Genomic DNA, 24,180 nt, shown 5'->3' on the forward strand with positions numbered 1-24,180 from the left:
GGATCAATCCTTCCTAGCCTAAATCTCACTCTATCTGTAGAGAACTCAAAACATGTATAATTATCTCGTTTTGGTGTGAATGAACCTGGTTGTGTACGTTTATCAATTGGCGGATATAAACCTGACAAAGTGGTGCAGTTACCTGTGTCCACCGCCTCTCTAGTTAATCTCAGCATGCAATTATATCCCCACTCATCCTCTGGATACAGAGGAGCGGGTTCAGTAAACAAATGAGGTCGAGCGGTAGCACAAGCAACACAATCAACCACTTTCTGCTCCTTAGCATTTTGAGCCACCCAATCTAACCAAAGATTCCTATCTCCAAAACCTGTGGCACGCTCTATCAACTCCTGAGGTTTTAACCTAGTATAATCCGTGGCAACAAACCATTTCTCTTCTGAATCCTTGTAAGTAACTGTCTCTAAGGGATCCATTTGCACCGTGAGATTCAGTGCTGAGTCATTTCCCAGCGGTTTAGACCTGGGATTAAATAAATTCACCCGAATTAACCCGAATGGATCTGTCCCTACTTTATCTACCCCTACTACTAAATAAAACGCACCTCCATCAAACCCAGGTTCAGGGAGTTCACTCCATGGTCCTAGGGAAAGAGTAATAGGGTTATTTGTAACAGAATAATCTCTCTGAATAGCTATTCCTTCGAGGGCCGGTGGCACTGTTGGCTGCCATCCTACCCCTGTCCACGCGACCACATCCTGCCAAGAACACCACTGATCCGTTACATAGGTGTAGATGTCACTATCCCATGATGGGCCCCACACCGACTTAGGGTAACACATCATTGGATGATAACAAACCCACACATTATATGTTCTCCAGCTATTCCCGTCACCCGAGCATTTAATTACCTCACACAAATCGAATGTGAACGCTGTCGTGGATCCATTAACATACCCAAACTCGACTCCGCCACTGGCTTTGAGACACCCATCATCCCCACCTGAACCAACCGCACGCTTGACTTTTTTCGACGATTTGATCGGTTCGGGCTCTGGAGCGGATAAACCTCTGTGTCTGGGCAATTCACCTGTCTGCCAAAAAACAAAGAAACACGTTATAACACTTATTAACCCCAACACCCCCGTTATTCTCCAATTTTCCCACAATTCCATGATGACTGTTCCCAGGCTCGTTTACTTTTACTCTATACTAAAAAGATAAAGTTACAAAAAGAAGAGTATAAAGTTATGAGTATAAAAATATGCGAGTATCATACAAAACTATTATGATTCCTTTAAACTATCAAATACTTTAGACTAGAGCCCTAGCCTATTTAAGAGCCTGGAATGGATTCCTCCTTGGCGTGTGACGCTCCTCTTCTTTCTTCGCCTCACTCAGGTTAGACTACTGAGGAGGACCGTGGCACAGGGGGAGAGAGGATTATTCTGCCTCTATGTTCCCCCCTGCGTCGATGGGGTGGAGGCTAGCTCCAGCAAGCTCTCGTCCGCGACTGCACACTGAGACCAATGGAACCAGGTCTCCCCTTTCCCCTTCAGACGGACAGCACTGGTGGTTCGGGCAGTTACTTCGAAGGGTCCGGTCCACCTCGGGTCTCTCCACTTTCGCTTAATGACCTTCAGCCACACCGCCTTGGCATCGGGGATGGACCTGTCCTCCGCTTTCACCCCTTCTCCAACCTGTTTTGTGAAACTAGACACAAGAGCTTTTAATTCTTTCCAACATTCAATATGTTTTCTGTTACTTTTTACACTTTCTTCCGCCGGAACTGTTGTCCAAGGACCTGGAAACTGTCGTCCTGTCAACAGCTCATATGGTGTGAAACCTGTGGATTGATTAACACAACATCTTATTATCATCAATGCAATTGGCAGGGCCGCTACCCAATTTAGCCCCGTGTGAGCAGAAATCTTAGCAATTTTATTCTTCAGGTTTAGATTCATTCTTTCTACCTTTCCCTGCGACTGGGGGTGATATACCGTGCCAAATCTATGTTGCAACCCCAGCTTCTGTTCTACCTCTGCCAAATCTTTGTTTTTGAAATGAGTCCCATTGTCGGACCTGATCCGCTTAGGGAAACCATGCCGGGGGATGTAATGATTGATTAAACACTTAATCACACTTTTTGCATCCTCCCTCTTGGTAGGCCATGCCTCAGGCCAGCCCGTCAAACCATCTACACTTACCAGCAGATATTGAACTCCTCCTGGGCCTGGATCAATCATGTCAGTGAAGTCAATGACAATCTCTTCACCTGGTCTTTCTGGAATGGGGAACTTACCTGCCTCTGGTTTAATCACTGGCTTCGGATTGTGCCTCCCACAGATCAGACACGTCCTAGCCTTCTCCTTGATCATATCCTTCAAAAAGGGATGCCACCAATGGCACAGATGTCTCCCCATCTGGGCGACACCTACATGTCCAAGGCCGTGCGCTTCGGCAATCTTCTGTTTTGCCAAGTTGGCTGTCAACACTGGTCGACCGTCAGGTCCTCGCCAGAGACCTCCTTCTTCCCAGGCTCCTCGACTCTTCCAGATCCCCTTCTCTTCTGGGGCGGCCTCCCCTTGGGCCTTCCTGGCTTCCTCTAGCATGTTAACTCCTAATTCTTCTTCCACCGTTATTTGTACCATCTGTCGTGATGCTTTATAACCCGCTGCCTCTTTTGCAGCTCGATCGGCTTCCTGATTTCCTCTGGCCATCAGGCCGGTCCCTGAGGAGTGGCCTTTGCATTTTATGATGCTCACCTCCTCTGGATCTCCCAAGGCCTGCTCAAGTTCCTCCATTTCCTTTTTGTGGCAGATTGGTGCGTTATCTGCTGTCCTGAATCCTGCTCTTCTCCATTGGGCCAGCTCCACATGAGCCGCTCCAAAGGCATAAGCTGAGTCCGTGTAAATGTTGACTCTTTTTCCTTTTGCAAGTCTCAAAGCTCGACTTAGAGCAATTACTTCTGCTCTTTGGGCTGACTGCTGCCCTTCAAGTCTTCCAGCCTCCTTCACTTCAAATGCAGCCCCTTTTCTGCAAACTACCGCGTAGCCTGCTTTTAATCCTTCGTCATCCCTGTAGCAGCATCCATCCGTGAACCAATCTTCAGCTCCTGTCAGAGGTTCTGCTTTCAAGTCTTCTCTTATCTTCTCGTCCACTTCAGCTCTCTTTGCGCAGTCATGAGGTTCTCCTCCTGACTCCATTAAATCTGCCATGTTAATTCCTTCATGTGTGAAGGTCAAGTTAGGAGCGTCTAAAACTTTACACACTCTCTGTTGTGTAAGAGGTGTCATGGTGAAGGCTTGTGAGTTAACATATGCCACCACACTGTGGGTGGTCAGCACCTTCAACGGATGGTCCCTCACTATATGTGCTGTCTTTTGTATAATTTTTGACACCCCAATGGCATGCTGAGTGCATCTTGGGTGCCTTGTCTCTAATGGATTCAGCCTGATGCTGACGTACATAAGTACATCTCTTCCTCCCCCTTTTTTCTGAAACAACACCCCATTAGCTATCCCGTGTGTTTCAGAAACATCAAGATAGAAGGGTTGTTCATAATTAGGGATAGCAAGATCAGCCGATCTGGATAAGTCCTGTTTTAATGCAATAAACGCCGACTCAGTGGCCGATGTCCATGGCAGTTCAGCCTTAAGATTTCTGACACCTGCCGTTTTTACCAAATCCCTCAACAGGGCTGTTTTGCCTGCATAATTTGGAATGAAGTGCCGGCTGTATCCTGTTAACCCCAAGAATGAGAGCAACTCCTTAACCGTACGCGGTCTTGGATGTGTCAAAATCTGATCACGATGAGTGTTTAGCAGACCCACTGATTTGTGAGCAATGACACGGCCCAGAAATGTTACTTCTGGTCGGACCAACTGCAACTTTTCTTTACTGACCTTGAAACCGCACTCAGCGAGTCTCTTCAGTATGGTAAGTGAAGCTGCCGTGCATGCCGAAGCAGACGGAGCTGCAATGAGCAAATCATCAACATATTGCACTAGTGAACACCCCTCTGGGAGATGGCATGGCGATAAAGCTTCTTTCAACACTTGGTTGAAAATGCCAGGGGAAAGTGCAAACCCTTGTGGCAACCTTGTGTATCTGTACTGTTGTCCCCCATATGTGAATGAAAAAATGTCCCTCAGAGACTCATGCAATGGGAGACAGAAAAATGCATTCGCTAGATCAATACATGTAAACCACTTCTGGTCTGGTGTTAATGCCGTCAATGCTGTGTATGGATTTGGGACTGGCACCGTGTCAGTACGTAAAATGGCATTGATGGCTCTTAAGTCATGTGCCATTCTGTACTTTCCTGTCCCATGCTTCTCTACTGGCAAAATAGGAGTATTCCAGTAGGATTGAGAGGGCTCAAGCACCCCTACTTTCAATAGCCCCTCAATGGTTTCTGCAATTCCCTCCTCAGCTTCTCTCTTTTGCCTATACTGTGGTTTCCAAATTGGCGTTTCAGACTTCAGCTGGAATAAAACGGGCGAACACGTTGCCTGGCCCACATCCGTAGGCCCTGCTGACCACAAGGTGTCAGGAAGAGTCGCAAGTGCGCCAACTGCATCCGCATGGTCTGTTCTTTCTCTCCCATGGATTCTTGAGATTTGTTCATGCTCCAACATCACTGTGTCCTCTGATTGACAAGTGATACGATAAATTTTGCATTTTGGCGAGTACCAAACGTCTGGAATCTGAGTAGCTTGCCAGCCAGGTTCCTCGAGGGCTCTCTTGACCATCGTTCCCAGCTCCTTCGCCTGATGACTCTCATGGACCGCCAATGTTATATGGGGCACTGAATCAGGTCCCATTTTGAACCAAGGCCGTTGTTCGTCGGTTAATTTTACTGCTGCCGCGACGCCCTCCGGACCGACATAGATGTTTTGAGAACACACATTCCAAGTCTGGCCTTCAAGGTCAGACTGGAACAGGTCCCTGTAAATTTCATCATCATTTCTATCATAATAGAGGGTGACATGGAACGGATCCCTGGGGAGAGAGAAGACTGCCAAGGCCATAATCCAAGGTTTCCACAACTGATATTGTCTTAGTATGCCTTCTTCCACCATACGACCCCAATAGATGTCAGCGGTCATTTGTTCACAGTCTTTCAGCAAGTACTGGTTCTTTGAAAATGTCCCCAGGCACGGAAACTCTTTTCCTCCTGGAAGTGTAACTGTTAGTCCATCAGCTGAACACATGATGGTGGCCCCCAGTTTAATGAGCAGATCCCTGCCCATCAAGTTCACAGGCACATGGGGAGACACCACATAGCTGTGCTTCAATGTCTGTTTTCCCAGCACCGTCAGGGCTGGATTGGTTGTCGGCAGCGTCATTGGTACCCCAGAGAACCCGACAACACTGACCACATGGTTGGAAAGTGTGGCACTGTTTGGTTTTTGTTTCAGTGTTGAATAGGTAGCCCCAGTGTCCACAAGGAAGGTCATTTCATCTCCTTCCACACTCATTGACAACATAGGATCTGCCACTCCCATGTTGTCTGGTCTCTGTGGGTCCCGTCAGTACAGCTCCTCCTCTCCGCCCCAGTAGCCCAGGGGATACTGAGCCGCTGGCGCCATGCCTGGGTTCGGAGCTTGATGTCCCCTTGTCTGGCCCACTCTGCCTCGAAAAGTTCCCTGTGCCTGGGGTGATGATGGATAACCTGTTTCTAGCTGTCGTGGTGTAGGACAATCACGAACCCAATGTCCTCGTCCTCCACACCTTAGGCATACATTTGGGTCCAGCATAGGTCCCCCCAGACCACGGCCCTTTGGTCCACCTCCCCTTTGGGATCCACCACGTCCCCTCAACGACCTAGTAGTCCCCCAATTCCCCGCGGGTCTTCCTTGCCTTGGGAATTCATTGGCGGGCCATCGGTCATCAGGGTACAGAACCGGATTCAAATCTGGCCAATCAGGCCCCGGATCGCCCCGTGGCTGCGCCACCAGCATCTTCTTAGGTCCATCTTTGTTTTCCTTTTTCTTTTCGTTTAGTTTTTCTCTCGCCTCTGCCAATTTCAATTTCACTAACTGCCCTTGCGCCTCCTCCAGCTCCTGTTTCTTCTTGTTCACCTCGTCTTTCTCCAGCTCAAGTCGATGTATAATGTGCCTCTCCCATTTTGCTGAATCCGCCACCGCAAAGTCAGGATTCTTTTGTAAATCTGTTCTTACTCGTTCTGGGAGACCTGCTAATACTGCAGATCGGAACCACGCCCTTGGTTCACCATTCTGCCCAGGATGTTCACCAGTTTGAAGAATCCACTGTTCTTTTGCATGCTCCATAAACTCTCTAGGAGAATGTTCTGGGGTCCAAACAATCCTAGGTGTAGTACCAATGTTATGGGTCGGATACTTCTCACGCACTGCGTCAGAGAGAGCATTTCGCACCCTTGCATAGGGGACGTCGTTCGGTTGGCATACAGTTCTTGCTATCTCTTCTACATCTGCGAGGGCTCCTCCTCTGAAGGTCCTCCCACCGATAGCTCGGAAATCCCCCAGGGCCAATTCCTCTCCTTCTGTAAGACTTCCTAGTCTCCTCAACCAAGCGGCTCCTCCCTCCGTGATTGGAGGCAGCTGCTTCACCAGAGCCTCAAGATCTCTGATATTGTAGGGGTGGTAAACTGGTTCACCCCTTACACCCGTCAATAAAGGCATTGTGAGGGGTAATTCCTCCTCTGCGTCACACTGCCCTTCTCCAGTTGGCAATGCAACAGTCTTCCTCTGATTCTTCTCAAAGATGGACGGTCTTTTATCTCTTGGTTCCTCCAGAACCCTCCCAGAGCGAAGGGTCGTCATTCCTGTGGGAGCCTGAAAATTTGGGGCAAATCCTCCCCTTTGCAGGTTTGACACTTCTCTGGATTTTCGTGTGTTGCTTTTTACTGAGGCCGCCAAGTCCTTTTCCAATGCATAAAGTGTTTGTGCTACGCTACGTGGTGTTGCTACGCCTTCCTCCTCCAATTTTCTCAAGAGGCGTTCCAGCTGTATCACGGCCTCCCGATTGTCAGATTCTTTTCCAAAAACGTGGCCTTGCCACTGTTCTTTCTCAGAATTATCAACCGTTGACCTCTGATTGGTTTTATGGGTCGCCTTTGATGGCGCCCTCTGATACTGCATTGAAGGTGAGTCTTCCTCTGAAGTCCAGACCTCCTGGGATGGATTTTCCTGGCTGGGCTGTTGCGATGTCACCTGACCGGTACTTGTAGACGCCACAGGTTGAGCTTCTTCTGTAGCTCTATCTGGGCTAAAAAGAGAGGGAGGAATCAAGATCAACCCCCGTGTAGTGATTCCTTGTGATGTCCCAGCAACTGGGTGAGGCTGACTTACCTCTGATGCAGCTGCCGCTGATTGAGACTGCATCGCTTTCTGTGCAGGTACCCCTGATTGAGACTGCACTACTCCTGTGTCTGCCTCCACTGTGGCTGGAGCAGATGTCGATGGTGTAGGATTCTCCTGCAAATTGACAATTCCACCTGTCACGTTTCCTGTTTTTCCTTCCGGCCCCCACATAGTGCCACCCTCCAGAGTCACCACTGGACAAATATAAGGAGGGGGTGGGGCACTCAGGAAGTCCTTCAGGCTGGGATATAGCTTTCCCTCAGCCTCAGCTTCCTTTTTTAAGGCTGGCTTGATGTCGTTCACTTCCTCTTGCATCCAGTGGGAAACACCTTGGGAGATAATCATAAGCTTAGAATACTTACTTTGTTTTTCCATCATAAGTTTCTTTTCAGCCTTTATTTTTCTCCCCTGGAAACGTCCTAAGGATTCCTCTTCAAGCTCCTTGATCCTCTCTTCACATTTCTCCCCTTCCAGTTGAAAGATGAAGTGCAGAGGGATTCTGTCCTCCAATGTCTTCTGTTGATTTTCACATAATTCCTTCACTTCTTTTTCTAAATCCTGACACTGACGAGCAATCTCTTTTGAAGAAGTCCCTTCAGTCATTTTAATGGCTTTCTTCAATTCCTGTATTTGCTCCTTCAGTGGCTTGTATCTCTTTCCCCCACCCGGGGTCGCCTTTTCCTCTTCAGCCATTTTGCTTTTTGACCTCACTTACTTTACCAAAATGGCCGGTCTTAGGCTCCTCCCTTTGGGGGTTGCCTCGTTGAATTTTCCTTTCGGCAGTCAGAATCTCACAAGCTGGTCAAGCCGAACTTCCGCTAGGCTCCAGCCTGAGAGAGAGAGACCGCCCACAGACACACATACACTCACACACACACTCTCTAATCCTCCTTTCAAGCTAAAAGCTTGACAAACGTCTAATACAACAGTTTTAAGCACGCAAAGCCAGCGAAAATTCACTCTCACATTCACTTCCCTAACAACTACAAAGTTTTCACATACAAAAATAATCCAGACAATCTACCATGCACCGTTTTCCCTCCTTATACGAGAGACTCAACCAACTTTTAAAAGCTTTATTTACACAACATCAAATAAAGCACAGATCTCTGCCTTTTCCAGGTAGAGAAGGAAATACGACCCAACTAAAAATCTCCCAGCAATCACACAAAGTTCTCAAATTTTGTCAAGATATTTATCCCCGCATTCCTACCTTACGGGAGTTTTACACAAGGGATCATTACTCATGGAATTCTATTAAACCATAGTCACATTAGGAAATCACAAACACAAGACTACAAGGTTTAGTTTATTTAATATACTGAAATCTTTTAACCATACTTCTGAGACCCCCTTTCACCTAACGAAAAGAAGCTCAGAAGGACAGAAATGGAGAAATAGGGAGATGAAACCAAGGGCCGCAGCTGTACACACACACACTCCGCTCGTACTCGCGCGCGTGTGCCCGCTACCGCGCAGCACCACACAACCCCTCCTTTCTCCTAAGGAGAAATACACACACACACTCTCCTCTTCTCTAACAGCGAGAGAAGAGAAAGGCGTTTTCGTTTTTTTCACACTCTGGATCCACACAGAAGAAATTCAACAACACAAGACAGTTTATACAATTTACACTTTTAAATTCACACACACACGGGTAATTTATATTCAATATACACACGGGCCCGTATAAACATAAACACACCGCATGCCAGAACCACTTATCTCGTTTATTTCTCTAGCGGTGTTCCTGTACTTTAGACTGATTTATAAGCATCTATAGCCCAGGGCCGCGCCCTTGCTGGTCAATTAACGTTTCAAGTACGCCGCCTTGAAAACGGTCAGATTACTAAATTCTAATAACTTTAAAACTACTTCCCCGCCAGGAAAACACGGAGCTCCACCAGCCACGTGACACATCCCAGATCACGCTTTTGGCTTTACTTAAAGCTCAGTGTGCCCAACGTTAGATAGGATGCAGCCAGGTCTGACCTTCTCAATCAATCTGGCGCAGTAAAGAAAGCGATCTCCGTCGATCACTTCGATTCTTCGGGGTGCTCGACCTCCCCCGGCAATCCAACCGAGCAAAAAGCCTAGCCACGCGTCCGCGATTAGGAGTCGCCGCCACGGCGCTGAGCGGCTGCGCCCTTAGGGGACCTGGTCCCCAGTCCTAAAAAGGTTTACTCAATATATTATAAGCGTCACTGTGAGGTCGCCGCCTCCAGTTCAATTATCTGACGCCCAAGACCGCGTCTCTGCTACCCAATTAAAACCAAATGCCCTACACTACCTGCTGATCTGGCTGGCACCCAGTCAACTTTCCTTTAAACTCTTTAAACTGTATTAACTTAAACACATAACCTCTTAACTCAAAGTTCACCCCCAAAATAAACAGCAATGAATTTAGTCAGACTCATTTGCCCTATTTTAACTAATTACTCAAGATCACTATGGACCAACGCCAGAAGCCTATACTGAGTGAATATTATTTAATTCAATTTAGTTTTAACTTCCAATATAGCGCCTTTGGATAAACATCAACAGGTGGCACTACTCACCTTTCTTATTCCGCCTGGCGTCACTCAGATAAGCTGCTGGCCTTCGCCCCTTTGTCACCTCAACGACGAGCTGCGGGTCCCACTCCTCCCCAACCGGGTTTTCGGCACCAGGAATTGTTATGGTTCGTTCGATTTAGGGAAGAGAAGAAAGCAAGCCCAGGCCGAAGTAGGTGTCAAAAAATAGTGACCTTTATTACACGCTTTGCGCAGTCAGTGTGGGAAAGACAATTTGCAATCCAGTCCTTCGTCAACTGGACCATCCCGTCTCCTTATATTGGCATTATGACATCACAGTTGGATCTTTACTGGAAATGATCACAAATGATAACAATTCCCCGCCTATCAAAGAGTTTTCCCTTATATAGACATCAACTGCTACTCTTAAGAGAAAAACAAGTGTGTATTACATTGTGCATTTTGTGAAAGTGTATCTATCAGAGAAACTGTCCTCAGACGACCCTCCTATTACTACTAAGTGTGTAGGTGAACGTGCGTGTGTTACATAAGTGCGTGCATGTGGTTACAGGCCGGCGTACGTGCAGAACTAAACGCAGGCGGGCCTGGGCCCAACAGGACTGGTGGGTCTGAACGGTGTGACTGCACTAAAGTGCAACAACTTAAGCAGATAACAAGAATGATACAAAACCTCAATAAACAGTCAGTGTGCATTAATATTTGCTCAGAGTAACACAGATGTAATTAAAAGATTATTCTGTCAACAGATTCAACAATGGTAAATGATTAATCAATGATAACTGATTATGAGAATACAAAATAAAATATCTCCTGATCACAACATGACTCGCTCAAGGAAATCATCCAGAGAGGACTCGTTGTATTCTTTTCCCAAAAAGTTCTCCAGCACCTTTGTCTTCCTGTTGGTGAAACAGTGGAACAGGTAGACTGCAGCCAGAAACTCCTGAATGCTCAGATGAACAAAGCAGTAGACTGGTTTCTGGAAGATCATACACTCTCTTTTGAAGATCTCTGTACAAACTCCTGAGTACACCGAGGCCTCTGTCACATCCAGACCACACTGCTCCAGGTCTTCTTGGTAGAACATGATGTTTCCTGTCTCCAGATGTTCAAACGCCAGCCTCCCCAGCTTCAGAAGAACTTCCCCGTCAGCCTTTGTCAGCTCCTGTGGACTCGTCTCATGTCCCTCATCGTACTTGTTCTTCTTCCTCTTTGTCTGAACCAGCAGGAAGTGTGAGTACATGTCAGTCAGGGTCTTGGGCAGCTCTCCTCTCTGCTCTGTAGTCAACATGTGCTCCAGAACTGTAGCAGTGATCCAGCAGAAGACTGGGATACTACACATGATGTGGAGGCTCCTGGATGTCTTCATGTGGGAGATGATTCTGCTGGACAGCTCTTCATCACTGAATCTCCTCCTGAAGTACTCCTCCTTCTGGGCGTCAGTGAAGCCTCGTACTTCTGTTAGCCTGTCAACACATGTAGGAGGGATCTGATTGGCTGCTGCGGGTCGGGAAGTTATCCAGACGAGAGCTGAGGGAAGCAGATTCCCCTGGATGAGGTTTGTCAGCAGCTGGCTGACTGATGACTTCTGTGTGACATCAGACAGCAGCTTCCTGTTGGTGAAATCCAATGAAAGTCTGCTTTCATCCAGGCCGTCAAAGATGAACAAAAGCTGAGAGACAGCCAGCTTCTCTGCTGTGACCTTCTGTAATGTTGGATGGAAAACATGGAGCAGCTCCAGAAGACTGTACTGCTCATCTCTGATCAGGTTCAGCTCCCTGAATGAAAGCAGAACCACCACACTGACATGTTGGTTCTCCAAGCCCTCTGCCCAGTCCAGAGTGAACTTCTGCACTGAGAAGGTTTTTCCAACACCAGCCACGCCGTTGGTCAGAACCACTCTGATGGGTCTCTGTTGGTCAGGTAAGGCTTTAAAGATGTCCTGGCACCTGATTGGAGCGTCATGGAGGGCGTCCATCTTGGAAGCTGTCTCCAGCTGCCTCACCTCATGTTGGGTATGAACCTCTTCACTCTGTCCCTCTGTGATGTAGAGCTCAGTGTAGATCCTGTTGAGGAGGGTTCTACTTTCTGTTTCATCACTTCCTTCAGTCACACGTTCACATCTCCTCCTCAGACTGAGCTTATGTTCATCTAAAACCTCCTGCAGACCAACATCTGCTGAAAGAAAGAAAAACAATGAGACTAAAGAGAAAGAAAACTCTTCAATGTCTGAACAACACAAGAAGTCCAGTTTTCAGAAATGAGTCCATCAGCAGACAGATGTTCAGTCTTACTTTGTACACAGCTGCTCTGACTGGCTGTCTGCAGTCCAGCTCTGGTTCTGGATCTTTCTTCAAACTGTGCAGAAGATCTGATGGTGACACAGAAAAGTCAAAGTGGAGATACTTCCTTCCACCTTTGATTAGACTCATTATAAAACGGAACAATCAGCTCAAACTTCCAACGACATGAATGCTTTAAAAGCATCAACATCACCTCTTCTCTGACAGCGTGGTGGGAGTTTCTAAAATTGACGGCGTCTTCATTAATCCCATGCAAACGTACACCTATCTGGAACAACCCTGACATATTACAAAACAATAATATGATAAAGTTTTCAGATTGGAGTGGTAAAGGAATCAAATATTTAGAACATATAATAGAAGGAACAGAATTAATTTCATTTGACGGACTAGTTACACAATATGGGATCAACAAGAAAAGATTTTTAGAATATCAACAAATTAAATCCATAGTAAAAAAGAAATTTAAACCGGGTCAAGTTGAACTACAAACACCACCAAGTGTGGTTCAATTTCTCACTCTTAAAACCCCCAAAATACTATCCAAAATATACAGAATGCTTTCTAAAACAGATGAATCAATATCACTTCCTATTGCAAAATGGGAAGCGGATTTATCAGTTAACTTAGACCTAAACTTCTGGTCTCAGATTTGCTTAAAAACCTTTCATCTAATTAGAAATCCCTGTCTTCAATTAATTCAATACAAAATATTACATAGAGTGCACTATACAGGTCATCGGATGTTCAAGATGGGCTTTACGTCTACCAACAACTGCTCACACTGCCAAACCAATTCACCGGACAATTATATCCACGCTCTTTGGTTCTGTCCACCAGTTCAGAAGTTTTGGCGCGAGATATGTGAAGACTTATCAAAGTGTCTGAAATGTAACATTCCAACTTCCCCCTAGGGATGGGTATCGTTTAGGTTTTATCCGATACCGGTGCCAAATCGGTACTTTTGAAACGGTGCCGGTGCTCAAACGGTGCTCAAACCGGTGCTTAAAGAATGGAGAACACAAAATTGGTCCAAAAACCTCTCATGTTCAGCTGTTTTTTGTAAAAAATATAACAATGTTAGCCTTTTCTGCAGCTATGCGGCATATATGGTATCACTCTTGGCTGGAAGCAGTGCTTAAACAATGGAAAAACCACAAACTTTGTCCTAAACCTCTAATGTTTAACTGTTTTCCACTTTTTCTTTGGTCATTTTAGCCTTTTTGGCCAGGGTGAAGGGAGTATCTGCCACCAAACAAGAGGACAGCCGCATGTAGCTATGATGATGTTTGCTAGTTCACCTTACATGCATTAATGTAATAACGTGGTTAGCCTACTCAATGTAAATTAGCTACTCACGCAGAGAAGAACGGCTGCTGCCACCATCATCCGTCATCATTTCTGCTACACTGGCAGGGCTAGGGGCCAGGACTCTCCTCTTCGTGTTTTTGGGGGATGTTGCATAACAGGCAACCCACCCGCAGTAGATGTGCTCGGTGTGAGGTCTTGCAGCAAGGTAACAAATACGGCGCATTTCTGGGCTTTTAAAAAAAACGCTATGCATCGCCAGGTGTTTCATCGGATTTGAGGTGTTACCTCCTTTGACAGTATCACAGTATCAGCTTAAAGCACTTGTTGCAGGCTGCTGAGTTTGCATATTTTGCTGTGAAGTACAGCCAGACGTTTGACCACTTCGCCTTGGACATTTTTAATCTGTAGCTCTGCTCTAACAGAACGTACGTACCTGGCCCCGCCTACTATCCTCGGAAACGTAAAATGATTGGCTAGAATCTAAAGTGTATCACAGCTCAGGAAAAAAAAGCACCGAAATAAAGCACCGAAATGTGCGCTGCTTTTCGGTCTGGTTACTACCGTTTATGTCAGAACCGGTGCCATCATGGCACCGGACACCGGTACCCATCCCTACTTCCCCCTTAGTGTGTTTGTTGGGCAGATTAGATAATGTCACTTCAGAAAAGAATATAGCCCATATGGTTTTCACTGCCCTATGCATAGCCAAGAAAACAGTCCTCATGAACTGGAAAAATAAAAGCAATCTTAATTCTAACCAATATAGAAATTATCTATTAGATTACATTAGTCTTGATACAGCCTCTGCCACCAAATCAGATCAATTGCTCTGGGCTCCTTTGATCAGCTCCATCACCTAGTGGGGGTGGGGGGGTCATAGTTTGGTCCCGCTTTCACTGTTGTGATTGGTGTGGGGGTAGGGACAGGCTTAGGGCGTCGGGGGGTTCCCCGGAGGCATCTTCCTTGGGGGGCTCAACCCGGGGTAGCGGTCACTGTTGGCTCTCAGGTGACTGTTTCTTCGTGGCTGCGTGCAGCGGGGCTAGGGGAGGGTCTGTGTTGACGGACGTGGGTTACTGACCTGGTAGCCTGGCTGCCCCTGGGTGGGTCCGGGATGGGCGTGAGGTTCTGGGGGCGCTCCATCTCTGGGCTGGGGCCCTGGCTGGGCCTCGGGGGCTTGGGTCCTGGTTGGTGAGTTGCCGGGGTTGTGGGCAGGTGGGTGCATGGGGGCCCAGCCCTGGCGCAGGGTGCCGCCGGTGCATCGAGCTACCTGGGGGGCTCTACAACTGATGGGGGGGATTGTCACATCTTGCAGGAGCTTTCCTCTGTTTAGGAACTCTCTCTGCAGGAGGGGGAGATACAGGAGAGGTGGAGGAAGATCTCAGCCTGGGCGTCTATTGTCTTATGTAGTCTGGAAGATGAGTGGATGGTGGGGTGGGTGCAGTTTTCTCTGTGGTGGGGTTGGGTGGACTGTCCCGGGCTCTGTGGGGCCGGGGGGCGCTGCTGCGCTGGGCCCCGGTCTGGATGGGCCTGGGCCCCCTTTCCCTGGCGGGTCGCGGAGTATGGGGGTGCCTACTGGGGTCAGCGGGGGAGCTGGCCCCAGGGAGGGGTCACCTGCCCCTCCCTTCCTTCCCTCCCCATCTCCAGCTGCCTCCCTCTTCCCGCTCCACCACAACCACCCACACATGCAGGACCTTGGAGTAGGGGTATGTCACCAGGGTGCAGAGGAGGCAATCCCCCCCTCTGTCCCCTTCTGGCTGCCTCTGCCTCAATTTTATCCCACAACTTAGACATTCAAATTACTCACACTCTCATTACACATACATATAGGATGTTGGGGGTGGGCACGATACACGGAATCCAAATTATCATCAGGGTGTACACCTCACCCATGGCGTCGTTGCCCACCTCTCAATTTTAAATACACGTAGACATTGAGGGCCAGCAGGAGGGACTATGCGCTTACCTGCTGCTCTCTGGCAGGTAGCTCCATGCCCTCCTGGGTTTTAAATGCACCTTAGAAGACACATGCATCAACACTACAATGAGCGGGTGGAGGGAGGTTTGGAGTCTTCTCGCACCCCCGTTCTCTGCGGCCTGCTGGAGCGGGGGGGCTAGGAGGAGGAGTTGGCCGTCCGACTGCGGTCTGGAGTGTGGGGCCTCCCTGCTGCTGCGGAGTTGGGGCGGTCTGCCTCTCCCCACCGCAGGGAAAAGGGTAACACCACCTGGGTCTGGGTGCGGTTCCCACCTCCAGGGGCAAGGGTACCTAGACCCGGTTCGTAGAGTACGCTTGGGGAGTGTGATCGTGTGTACAGCGTCTCTTTATGTCTGTCTCCACGTTGGTTGAGTGTGGAGTAAGTGCATATGAGAGCATGAGGGGGGGAATGGATGTTTGTATCTGTGTGTGCCTGTATGTCTGTGTCTATATGTCAGGTTGGGTATCAGACGCCACCTCTCTGGGGACATCTCAGGCCCTCCAAGGTTTGGAGGCCTATCTCCCCCCACCACCACTTCCCCTGCCGGTGGAGGACTCTCTCAGACATTGGTGCATTGGTGGTTCTTTGTATCTGGGGGTGGACGTCCGGGTACACACCGGCTCACTCCTTGGCAGCCGCTTATCGGGGCCTGGAGCCTGGGGCTCGCTCGGGCCACTTCGGAGGCGGGGTGCCCCCGGCCTCTTGGCCTGGGGCTCGGTCACTCAGGCACAGCTGGCTGCCGGCGGAGCTCACGGGCGTGTCGCTGCAACTCCCCCTGGCTTCTGCTCTGCGGCTGCTGAGTGAGCCCTCATCTGGGACTCTCCTCAGCTCTTACTGGGACAGTGGCGCGGCTGCCCCTCTGTTGGTCTTCCTTGGTCTCTTGTGTTCTGGGGGCCTCTGGATGTCTGGAGTTTTGATCTCCTCCATACCTGCTTCATGCCCTGGAGGACGAGGCTGTGGCCCCCCCACACCCTCTAGCAGATCATTACATGAAGGAACCTTTTAAAAAAAACGCGTCCATGCACACAGGTGTACACACGGGTGATCACACCCACAAACTACACCCTTTTTGGCTCCTGCCTCAAAGCACACTGTGTCCTGTTGATCTTATGTGCTGCACAATAATGTTTAATATTTAGTACTTAATGTCATATTCCCATATATCATTGTGATGTTTATTCTATTACTCTTGTTCTCTTCTGCTTGTTTTCTTTTTTCTTTCTCAACAGGTGATCCAGGTGATCGATATATGCATTTTTTTTTCTTTTTCTTTTCTGCCCATTCTGTTGGTTTTTGTCTTTTGCCCTTCTCCCCCGTCCCTCTTCTCAGCTGTTTCTCTTTTCCTCTTTCTTTCTCCCCTTCTTTCCCTCAGTCAAGTCTGTCCTGTATTCAGCAAGTGAAAATAAAATAAACAATAAAAGGTGAATCAAATGGACCATTATGGCAAGGCTGGGACGGTCAATTTGGTAAAGTAAATCCGTTGGGCATCTTTCTTTGCCTTTAGACAATAATTCTGATGGCAAAAGAGCCAAACGGGCAAAAAATAAAATAAAATAAAACAGAACAAAAAGTTTTAACACAGTCATGCTTCCAGTTCACTGACTTACATTTATTCCATGGACACTCACTCTAACCTGAACCACAGCTACAACCCAACATTGTTGAGGCCTCATCTCCTCCTTTCCTGAGTGTAGAGGTTAAATATGCAACAGCCAACAAATAAAAGAATTTGGTTCATTTCAAAGAAATTCACACGGTGACCAAGTGAAGTAACCGTAGTAAAGGAGACAACATCCCGTTGATGGTGGGATTATTTGAAAGATTTGCCTTAGTCACGTCACCAAATGCAGCTGAACCACCCGTGGATCCATGTTTGACCATTCTACCACTCTGAGCTCTGCTTTTTAATCATTTTATTATTATCATCATTCATTTATTCATTCTTTGGAGGGCAGCTATTTCCTAAAGCCGTCCTAATAAGCTGATGTTCAAGGGGAAATATAACAGAAACTCTTTCAGTGTTATTCATTAATAAATTAACAGATAAACTGTGAAGAAAAAAACTGAGATTTAAAGGAGAGAGTGAGAAACTTGATCATCCATCCTCATAATACATGTTTATCAGTATCTGCTGTGACCATACTGCAGTAATAACTACAAGTCTACATTTCTGTGACTGTTGATCAATCACAGCAGGAATCTGAGCTCATCTCTGCACACAGAGCAGCTTCAGCTCTGGGATAAACTGCTCGCTTGTCACGGTTCTGGGTCCGTTGGACCCAGTATTTTGAGTTTATTATGTTTTGGTTTTAGTTTGCATCAGGGATTGTTTTCTTGTTCTCTTGTGGTGTTTATGATGATGATTATGATGTTTATTATTTGAGTTTCATGTTTAAGGATTTGTTCTCTGTTGTATCTCACGTTTAGTTTAGTTCAGGTTCCATGTGTCATTCTGTCTGTCTCTCAGTGTCAGGTCTGCGTCTTGGTGTGGTGTTCTCATTTCCTGTTTTATTGTGAAGGTCTGGGTCTCATGTGAGTGTGTTCAGTTTTACCTCTGTCTCGTCTTGTTGATCATTCCCAGCTGTGTCCACCACCTGTGTGTAATTCCCCTGTGTTTCTCTGGGTGTATTTAAGTCATGTCCTCCGTTATTGTAGTTGCTGGTCCGTCTGTGTATTCCACCCTGCTTCATCTGCGTTCTACCATGTCTCACCCGTGTGTTCTCCCTGCTGTCCGCCGTTAGTCTCTTCTGGTCGTTCTCGTTAAGGTTTGTGCTCTGTAGTTTAGTTGATCCCAGTATAGTTTAGTTCTAGCTCCATTTGCCATTTGTATTTACTTTCATGTTCAATAAACCACCTTTACACCTTCACGACTGCCTGCATTTGGATCCTACTTCATTTCCTCCACACGGCTCACCTCACTCGCCGTGACATCGCTTCACGTCCTTCTCAGCTCACAGACACTCATCCTGATATTTTCCTTTAACATTTGATGGTATAATTCATCTGAGTTTACACTTTATCTGCATGAATACAGAAAAACAGACCCAAACACCATAAACCATCAGTTTCACCATGTAGAATATATTGTTGTTTCCTTGCTTTTAATTCAGAGAAAAACTCTGATTTAGATTTTCTCTGTTCTCTTTGCCACAGCCCATCCCAGCAGCAGCTGAAGCAGCTGACTGTCACAACACTGAATAACACTTTAGGAGGAATTTCAGAGGTCAGTAAAGCTCCAGTTTCAACATCAGTTAATTCATCATAGTTCATCATAAATGTGAACCTGGCTGGCACACATGTTAATGTTAGCCATTTAAATATTATCAGTTAGCTGAGGCCACAAGAAGAAGAGGCCCTAGAAGAACAATGGATGATAAGATTAGATTTTCAAGACTAGGCAGAGACGTGTTTTCCTTTACTGTCTCTTACAGAGGAGGGAGCAGATACCAGACGAGGTCACGGAGGTACGGGGAGGATTCGCAGCAGACAGCAAGACTGCCACGTCCATGTGAGAGAGCGATGGCTACGATAATCTCTGTTTTTGTCTCCCTATATAATGTTGTACAGCCCATTTGAGGGTTAACACAAACATCAGTCCTTCTACTTTAAGTATGTTTGACACTTTGTTTACGCCCAAATTAACTTTACTGTTAACGAGTTTTCAGTTTCTGTAATCCACCAGTGTGCTCATGCTTTTTTTAATTGAAAACATATTTTTAATGATCAAATATAATTATGTTTGTTATTTGTGGATTTTAAATGTCCTTGACAGAGACAGATGATGATCATTATCCTGCACTGTGGTCTCAGGTTTGGTCGAGCTAGCACAAAGAATGGCTATGTTGAACTTCCTCCTGGGATCTACACTAAGAAGTGAGTCCAACATTAGCAGGGTCTCTTTCCTTTATCTGGATTCACTTTAGCATTCACAGTCACGTGAAGCTTGTTATTAACTCGATAAGTCAACCCAGGGTTTCAGCTGAGCGCTCACATGAAACACATGGTGTTGGCAGCATCTGATCAATCATATTCATGGAGACGTGTATCAGCAACAGAGCAGCTGAGTTTGCAGAAGGAAGTCAAACTAAACCACAGGAACAATATGAGGAGATTACACACATAATAAAATACTAGCAGTAACACAGCTGCTGCAGACAAATCAGTCGTGTGATCGTGTGTGAGAGGAGAAGGACTGTAAAGGAGTTTGGTGTTAAAAGCTCTGTATAAATGTGGGAGACTTTGAAGGGCTTTAAAAAGGCCAATATAAAATAAAAGGCAGCAAAATTGCTGACTGTGAAAGTAACCAGACTTATCAGACCTCTATGATTAAGACCTGTAAGAACACCTACTTGTACTTGTTGGCATTATATCAAACACACACGTATATTAAGCCTTTGTTTGAACTCTGGTTGAATTTGTTACTTTCAGACTGTGAAACATCACAGAGGCTGCAGCTGCAGATCTTTTAATCACCTGGAAATTTACTTTAAATGTTAGATGGAAAATGTATTGCTCAGTTTAACCAAAGTAAGAACAAGAATCCATAAACCTTCATAAAGACAAACATCTCCCAGAACATTGAGCTGCTGAAGTGTCACTGAAGGGAAAAACTATTTGTCCTCCTCCATCCAGCAACACCTGAAACACCTGAGTGGAAGCTCCTCCCTACACTGTGTTTGAAGCAAAGCACAAAGGAGACACCTGCTGGAGCAGCTGGAGTCCTACAGACACTCAGCCTCTTCACTACACAAACACCTCCTACAACATCCACTCTTTCCACTCTGACTGCTGTGTTTGTGGAAACACTCCAACACACACCGCTTCACACACCAACATAGAAATGTGTGTGAAAAAGAGCTGAGCTGATATTAAACATGAGGATTTATTCAAAAATACAGAGTCAGGAACAACATCTAGACACACATTACCTCTCAGCAGCAAAAGAACAGCCTTTAAAGTTTATATCAAAATCCTTCGACTCGTTGCTCTTTAAGGAAACACAGCTGGGTTCAGGTCCAGGAGATTCTGGCCTCTTATTGATCCTAACAGAAAAACAATAAAATTCACAGCTGCATGAGATAGGAAGGAAAAACTGCAAATATTAAATTAAAGACATGATGAACAATCTGAAACTCATAAAAATAATGTACTTACTCGTTGTCACATAACAGTCTTTTGTTAAGGTTTACAATGACACCCTTGCTTAGTCTTTGCTCTGTACTGCAGTACTTGCACTGGTTTCACTGGACAAGTCTGCATGTGAATCTACAACTGATCTGACATTGTGGCACAAACACAGTAAACAAACACTACGAGCACCTTGTTTCATGTGCAGTGGCTTTCTTCTCATTCTGTTACTGAACACTGTATGAAAAGCCTCTCACTGCCAGCATCCTTCCAGCCCCACGACAACAAGACCAACTCACATCTTCACAACACCAAGAATTTTTCCCCTTTTCTTTGGAGAAACTGAGAAGCCAATAGGATTGTAGCTCAAACTTGCCCACAGTCCTGCTTCATCACTGCTCACTCCTACCTGTGTTGGTGCTGAGTGGACAGTCATAGCCTGCTGCTAGCATGAATGCTAAATGTACTGCTGTGGATGATCAGCAGAAAAAGATGTTGTCAGTTTGACTGTTTGCTGTATTTAAAGTGTTTTTCTCAGTTCATCTGTATTCAAAGTGCATTCGGGGCTTTAGCTGACAGCTCTTTGTGCTAACAAACTAAACTCTCTTAGTTTAAGCCAACAGACTTTACCAAACACAAAGCCTGCTGCTGCCTCCATGGGTTAGCTTGTGTGACTGGTGTTTACAGCAATGAAATCTAAATCACACTAATGTGTCCTCCAAGGTGTTTGGTGGGAGCACTGAGTGAAACATAAGAGCTCTGGTAAAATAACAAACAGGGCTGTGAGAGCAACTGAAGTGATAAAAATACTGTTTAAAGATAAAAAACACTTTGATGTTCTCTCGTCACCTAACAAAGTCCAAACCCTGTGAACTATTTTAGCTTTAATAATTGTGGATTCAGGTATCCTGAACCCATCTTTGGACATTTGTAATTAAATATTTTAAAACTCCATCAGAGACTCCTGATGTGGCTGTTTGGAGAAGGAAACGAGGGACGAAGTGGAGCGTCGAGCTGAGGCTTCATTCACTGCAAACCTACAGTTATGTTTTCTTATTTCTGCTGTTTGCATGTTCACAGCTGAAATAAAGCCGCCTCTTTGACTTCATCCTGTTGTGTTTGGGTCCAATCCTGCCTGCCACACAGCGCTACAGGACAAAGTCTAATATTTTTATCTTTTTAATGAATCTTTGGTCATATTTATCCAGGAAAACACAAACATGTAAAGGAGTCATCACAGGTCTCTGACCTCGTTGGTCCAGGTTCACCACTGAAGTCTGGAGGGTTTCTTTGTTTGGACCAGTCACTCCTCACAGACGGAGAGCTGGATCCTGCAGACTGTGACCTCTGACCTCTGCAGACACAAACATGTTTTATTCAATGATCAATTCTCTGATAAAGTGATTGAAGCAGCTGTGATCACACAGACTGCAGATAATGCAGCTGTTTCCTGTCAGTAACAGTCCTCTTAGATTAGAGTTCAGATTTTTACAGGAAAACAAATGTCCCTGAATGCAACAGTGAGACACAGTCTGCCTGTGTGGCTGTGATAGCTGCCGTTAGGAGCGCTCATGTGTTTGCAGTTAGACGAGGAGATGTTACCATCATGGACACGTTAACAAATCCTGCAGCATCACGTGGCACAAACACTTTGTGTTCCTGTCATCTGCAAGCAACAGGAAGTTCATTAATAAAGGCGGGATGGAGACGCGACTGTGATGGTTCTCCTTCATCCAGCTGTTACACACATCTGGGCTCCCACACGACGAGCCTTTGTCTAATACAGCAGCTGCTCTCTGAACACTTTTCTGAAGAGGAGCTGCACAAACCTTTGTTTGCTTTCTAGAGCAGCGTATCAAAGTCAAACTACCCACTGCTAGCAGCTGTTTCTATCATAGTTTAGGATCCAGATGTTTGAGGTCTAAATTTACACCTCTGATTAAAATACATAGTTAAAAACAGCCAATTGTGTCCAAATGTGTCTTAAAACCAGATAAACTGACAGTTACAGCTGAGCCTGTGTGTCCTTGGAGACACTGCTCTGCTACAGAGATGCATTTTAGAAACCAGGAAACATCAAAATCATTTAAATCAGATAGTTCTTGTTACTAACAGCTCACCTCTCTGCAGCAGAGTGCTCCTGTCCTTTAAACCAAATGGGACGGTCTACAGACCAGTCACTCTTTAAGGACACAGAGCTGGGTGGAGGTCCAGGCTGGTTCCTGTGAATAATGATGGAGCAGTGATGTGAGTGCTGAGCTGTGACATGGAGAAGAGTCATGGACAGTTAGAGATGGTCATCTCACCTCTGAGCTTTGGTCTGGCTCTCATGTTCCCCACACAGAGTGCTTTTAGAGGGAGGGACTCCCTCCTCTCTGTCCTCACACTGATCCATGCTGCTCAATTCACATCAGCTCACACACACTTTCTACCTTCACCTGCAGAGGAAACACAAATCATTCATGTGCACATAAACCAAAATCCTCCTTTCCATCATGTGTGCTGTCCAAATATCAGCTGCTTCTTTCCTGCTTCATCTCAGTGTCAGCTGAATGCAGTCAGACAGCAGTGTGAGGCAGAACTTTCAGTCAGTTCAACAGGTGTGAACAACATTGTAAACGAATACGTCAAGCTTGGATTGCAGCGGTCAGACGAGTGGATATCGAGTTCTCTGCCATCCCCAATTTTTTGTTGGTTTGCTCGCAGCATTTTCTTTCTGGTGAGTTCTAAATTAATTCATATCACTCTTGAAAGGCTTTTAGTGTTATTTTGAATGCGCTGAGGTCATAGATCAGGGGTGCCCAATCCCAGTCCTCGAGATCTACTATCCTGCAGCTTTTAGATGCATCCCTACTCCAACACAGCTGAATCAAATGGTGTGATTACCTCTTCAGCATGCCATCAAGTTTGGCAAAGGCCTGATAACAAGCCATTCAGTTGATTCAGGTGTGTCAGAAGAAGGGTGCGTCTAAAAGCTGCAGGACGGTAGCTCTCGAGGACTGGGATTGGGCACCCCTGTCATAGATAATTAGATAAAGCATCCTAATGTGTGATGCTGCAGAACCACGTCATGTTGACGGAGAGGCTTATTATTTGGCATTATTGCACTCAAACCAGCATATGAAATGGATGTAACAAATCCAGACTGGGCTCCAACGCTGCACATGGGGCACGACAACATACCTGTGTCAAACTCGGACCGGCGCACAACACTGCTTGATAAGATTGTTAAGGTGTGCTGTGTTTTGGTGAATATGTGCCCCAGTGTGGTTGTCAAACCAGGGCCAAATGAAACTTGCTCTTGTTGAATATTCATAAAACTGCTGTGTTGCATGTACAGTTCATTGTAAATAATTGTACTTTCTGTAAAGTGGTTTCAATAAAACAGAAAAGAAAAGTATGTTCATTTTTTTATTTTCAAGATCTGTTCACATGTACTTAGCAAGTACATACACATGAAATGCAAACTATTTACATGTCAACGCACAGCTTGCATCAATCGTGAATCGTTCATCTAGAGCGATTTTTGGGGCAGCTGCTGAGGAGAAGTCAATGTTATGTGTAACCTCAAGCTGTATCTTGGTCATATGGTCAACGTACTCACAATGTGGAGGCTTAAAAACGG

The 24,180-nt window shown here is 46.1% G+C and overlaps 2 protein-coding genes across 5 annotated transcripts in view; both read right to left on the bottom strand.

The window, feature by feature from the left end:
- LOC112432493 (NACHT, LRR and PYD domains-containing protein 12-like) overlaps nt 1–24,180 on the bottom strand; it is a 773,783-nt gene that overhangs the window by 429,556 nt on the left and 320,047 nt on the right. The window lies entirely within an intron of this gene.
- The window catches only part of LOC143416887 (protein NLRC3-like), a 203,368-nt gene continuing 189,220 nt past the window's right edge, over nt 10,033–24,180 (bottom strand). For 3 of the 4 annotated variants that reach the window (XM_076882557.1, XM_076882555.1, XM_076882556.1), the window contains exons 2-7: nt 22,862–22,993; nt 22,676–22,777; nt 21,805–21,909; nt 20,357–20,470; nt 12,136–12,212; nt 10,033–12,019 (exon numbers count right to left, since the gene is read on the bottom strand). In XM_076882557.1, the coding sequence (XP_076738672.1) occupies nt 10,656–12,019; nt 12,136–12,212; nt 20,357–20,470; nt 21,805–21,909; nt 22,676–22,777; nt 22,862–22,950 (1,851 nt within the window). In that variant the 5' untranslated portion in view covers nt 22,951–22,993 and the 3' untranslated portion in view covers nt 10,033–10,655. The remainder of the gene's footprint in view (nt 12,020–12,135; nt 12,213–20,356; nt 20,471–21,804; nt 21,910–22,675; nt 22,778–22,861; nt 22,994–24,180) is intronic. The other variant, XM_076882558.1, reaches the window with a different exon arrangement.

The sequence above is a fragment of the Maylandia zebra genome, linkage group LG3 (genome assembly GCF_041146795.1).
Source record: "Maylandia zebra isolate NMK-2024a linkage group LG3, Mzebra_GT3a, whole genome shotgun sequence".
Classification (NCBI taxonomy): Eukaryota; Metazoa; Chordata; class Actinopteri; order Cichliformes; family Cichlidae; genus Maylandia; species Maylandia zebra.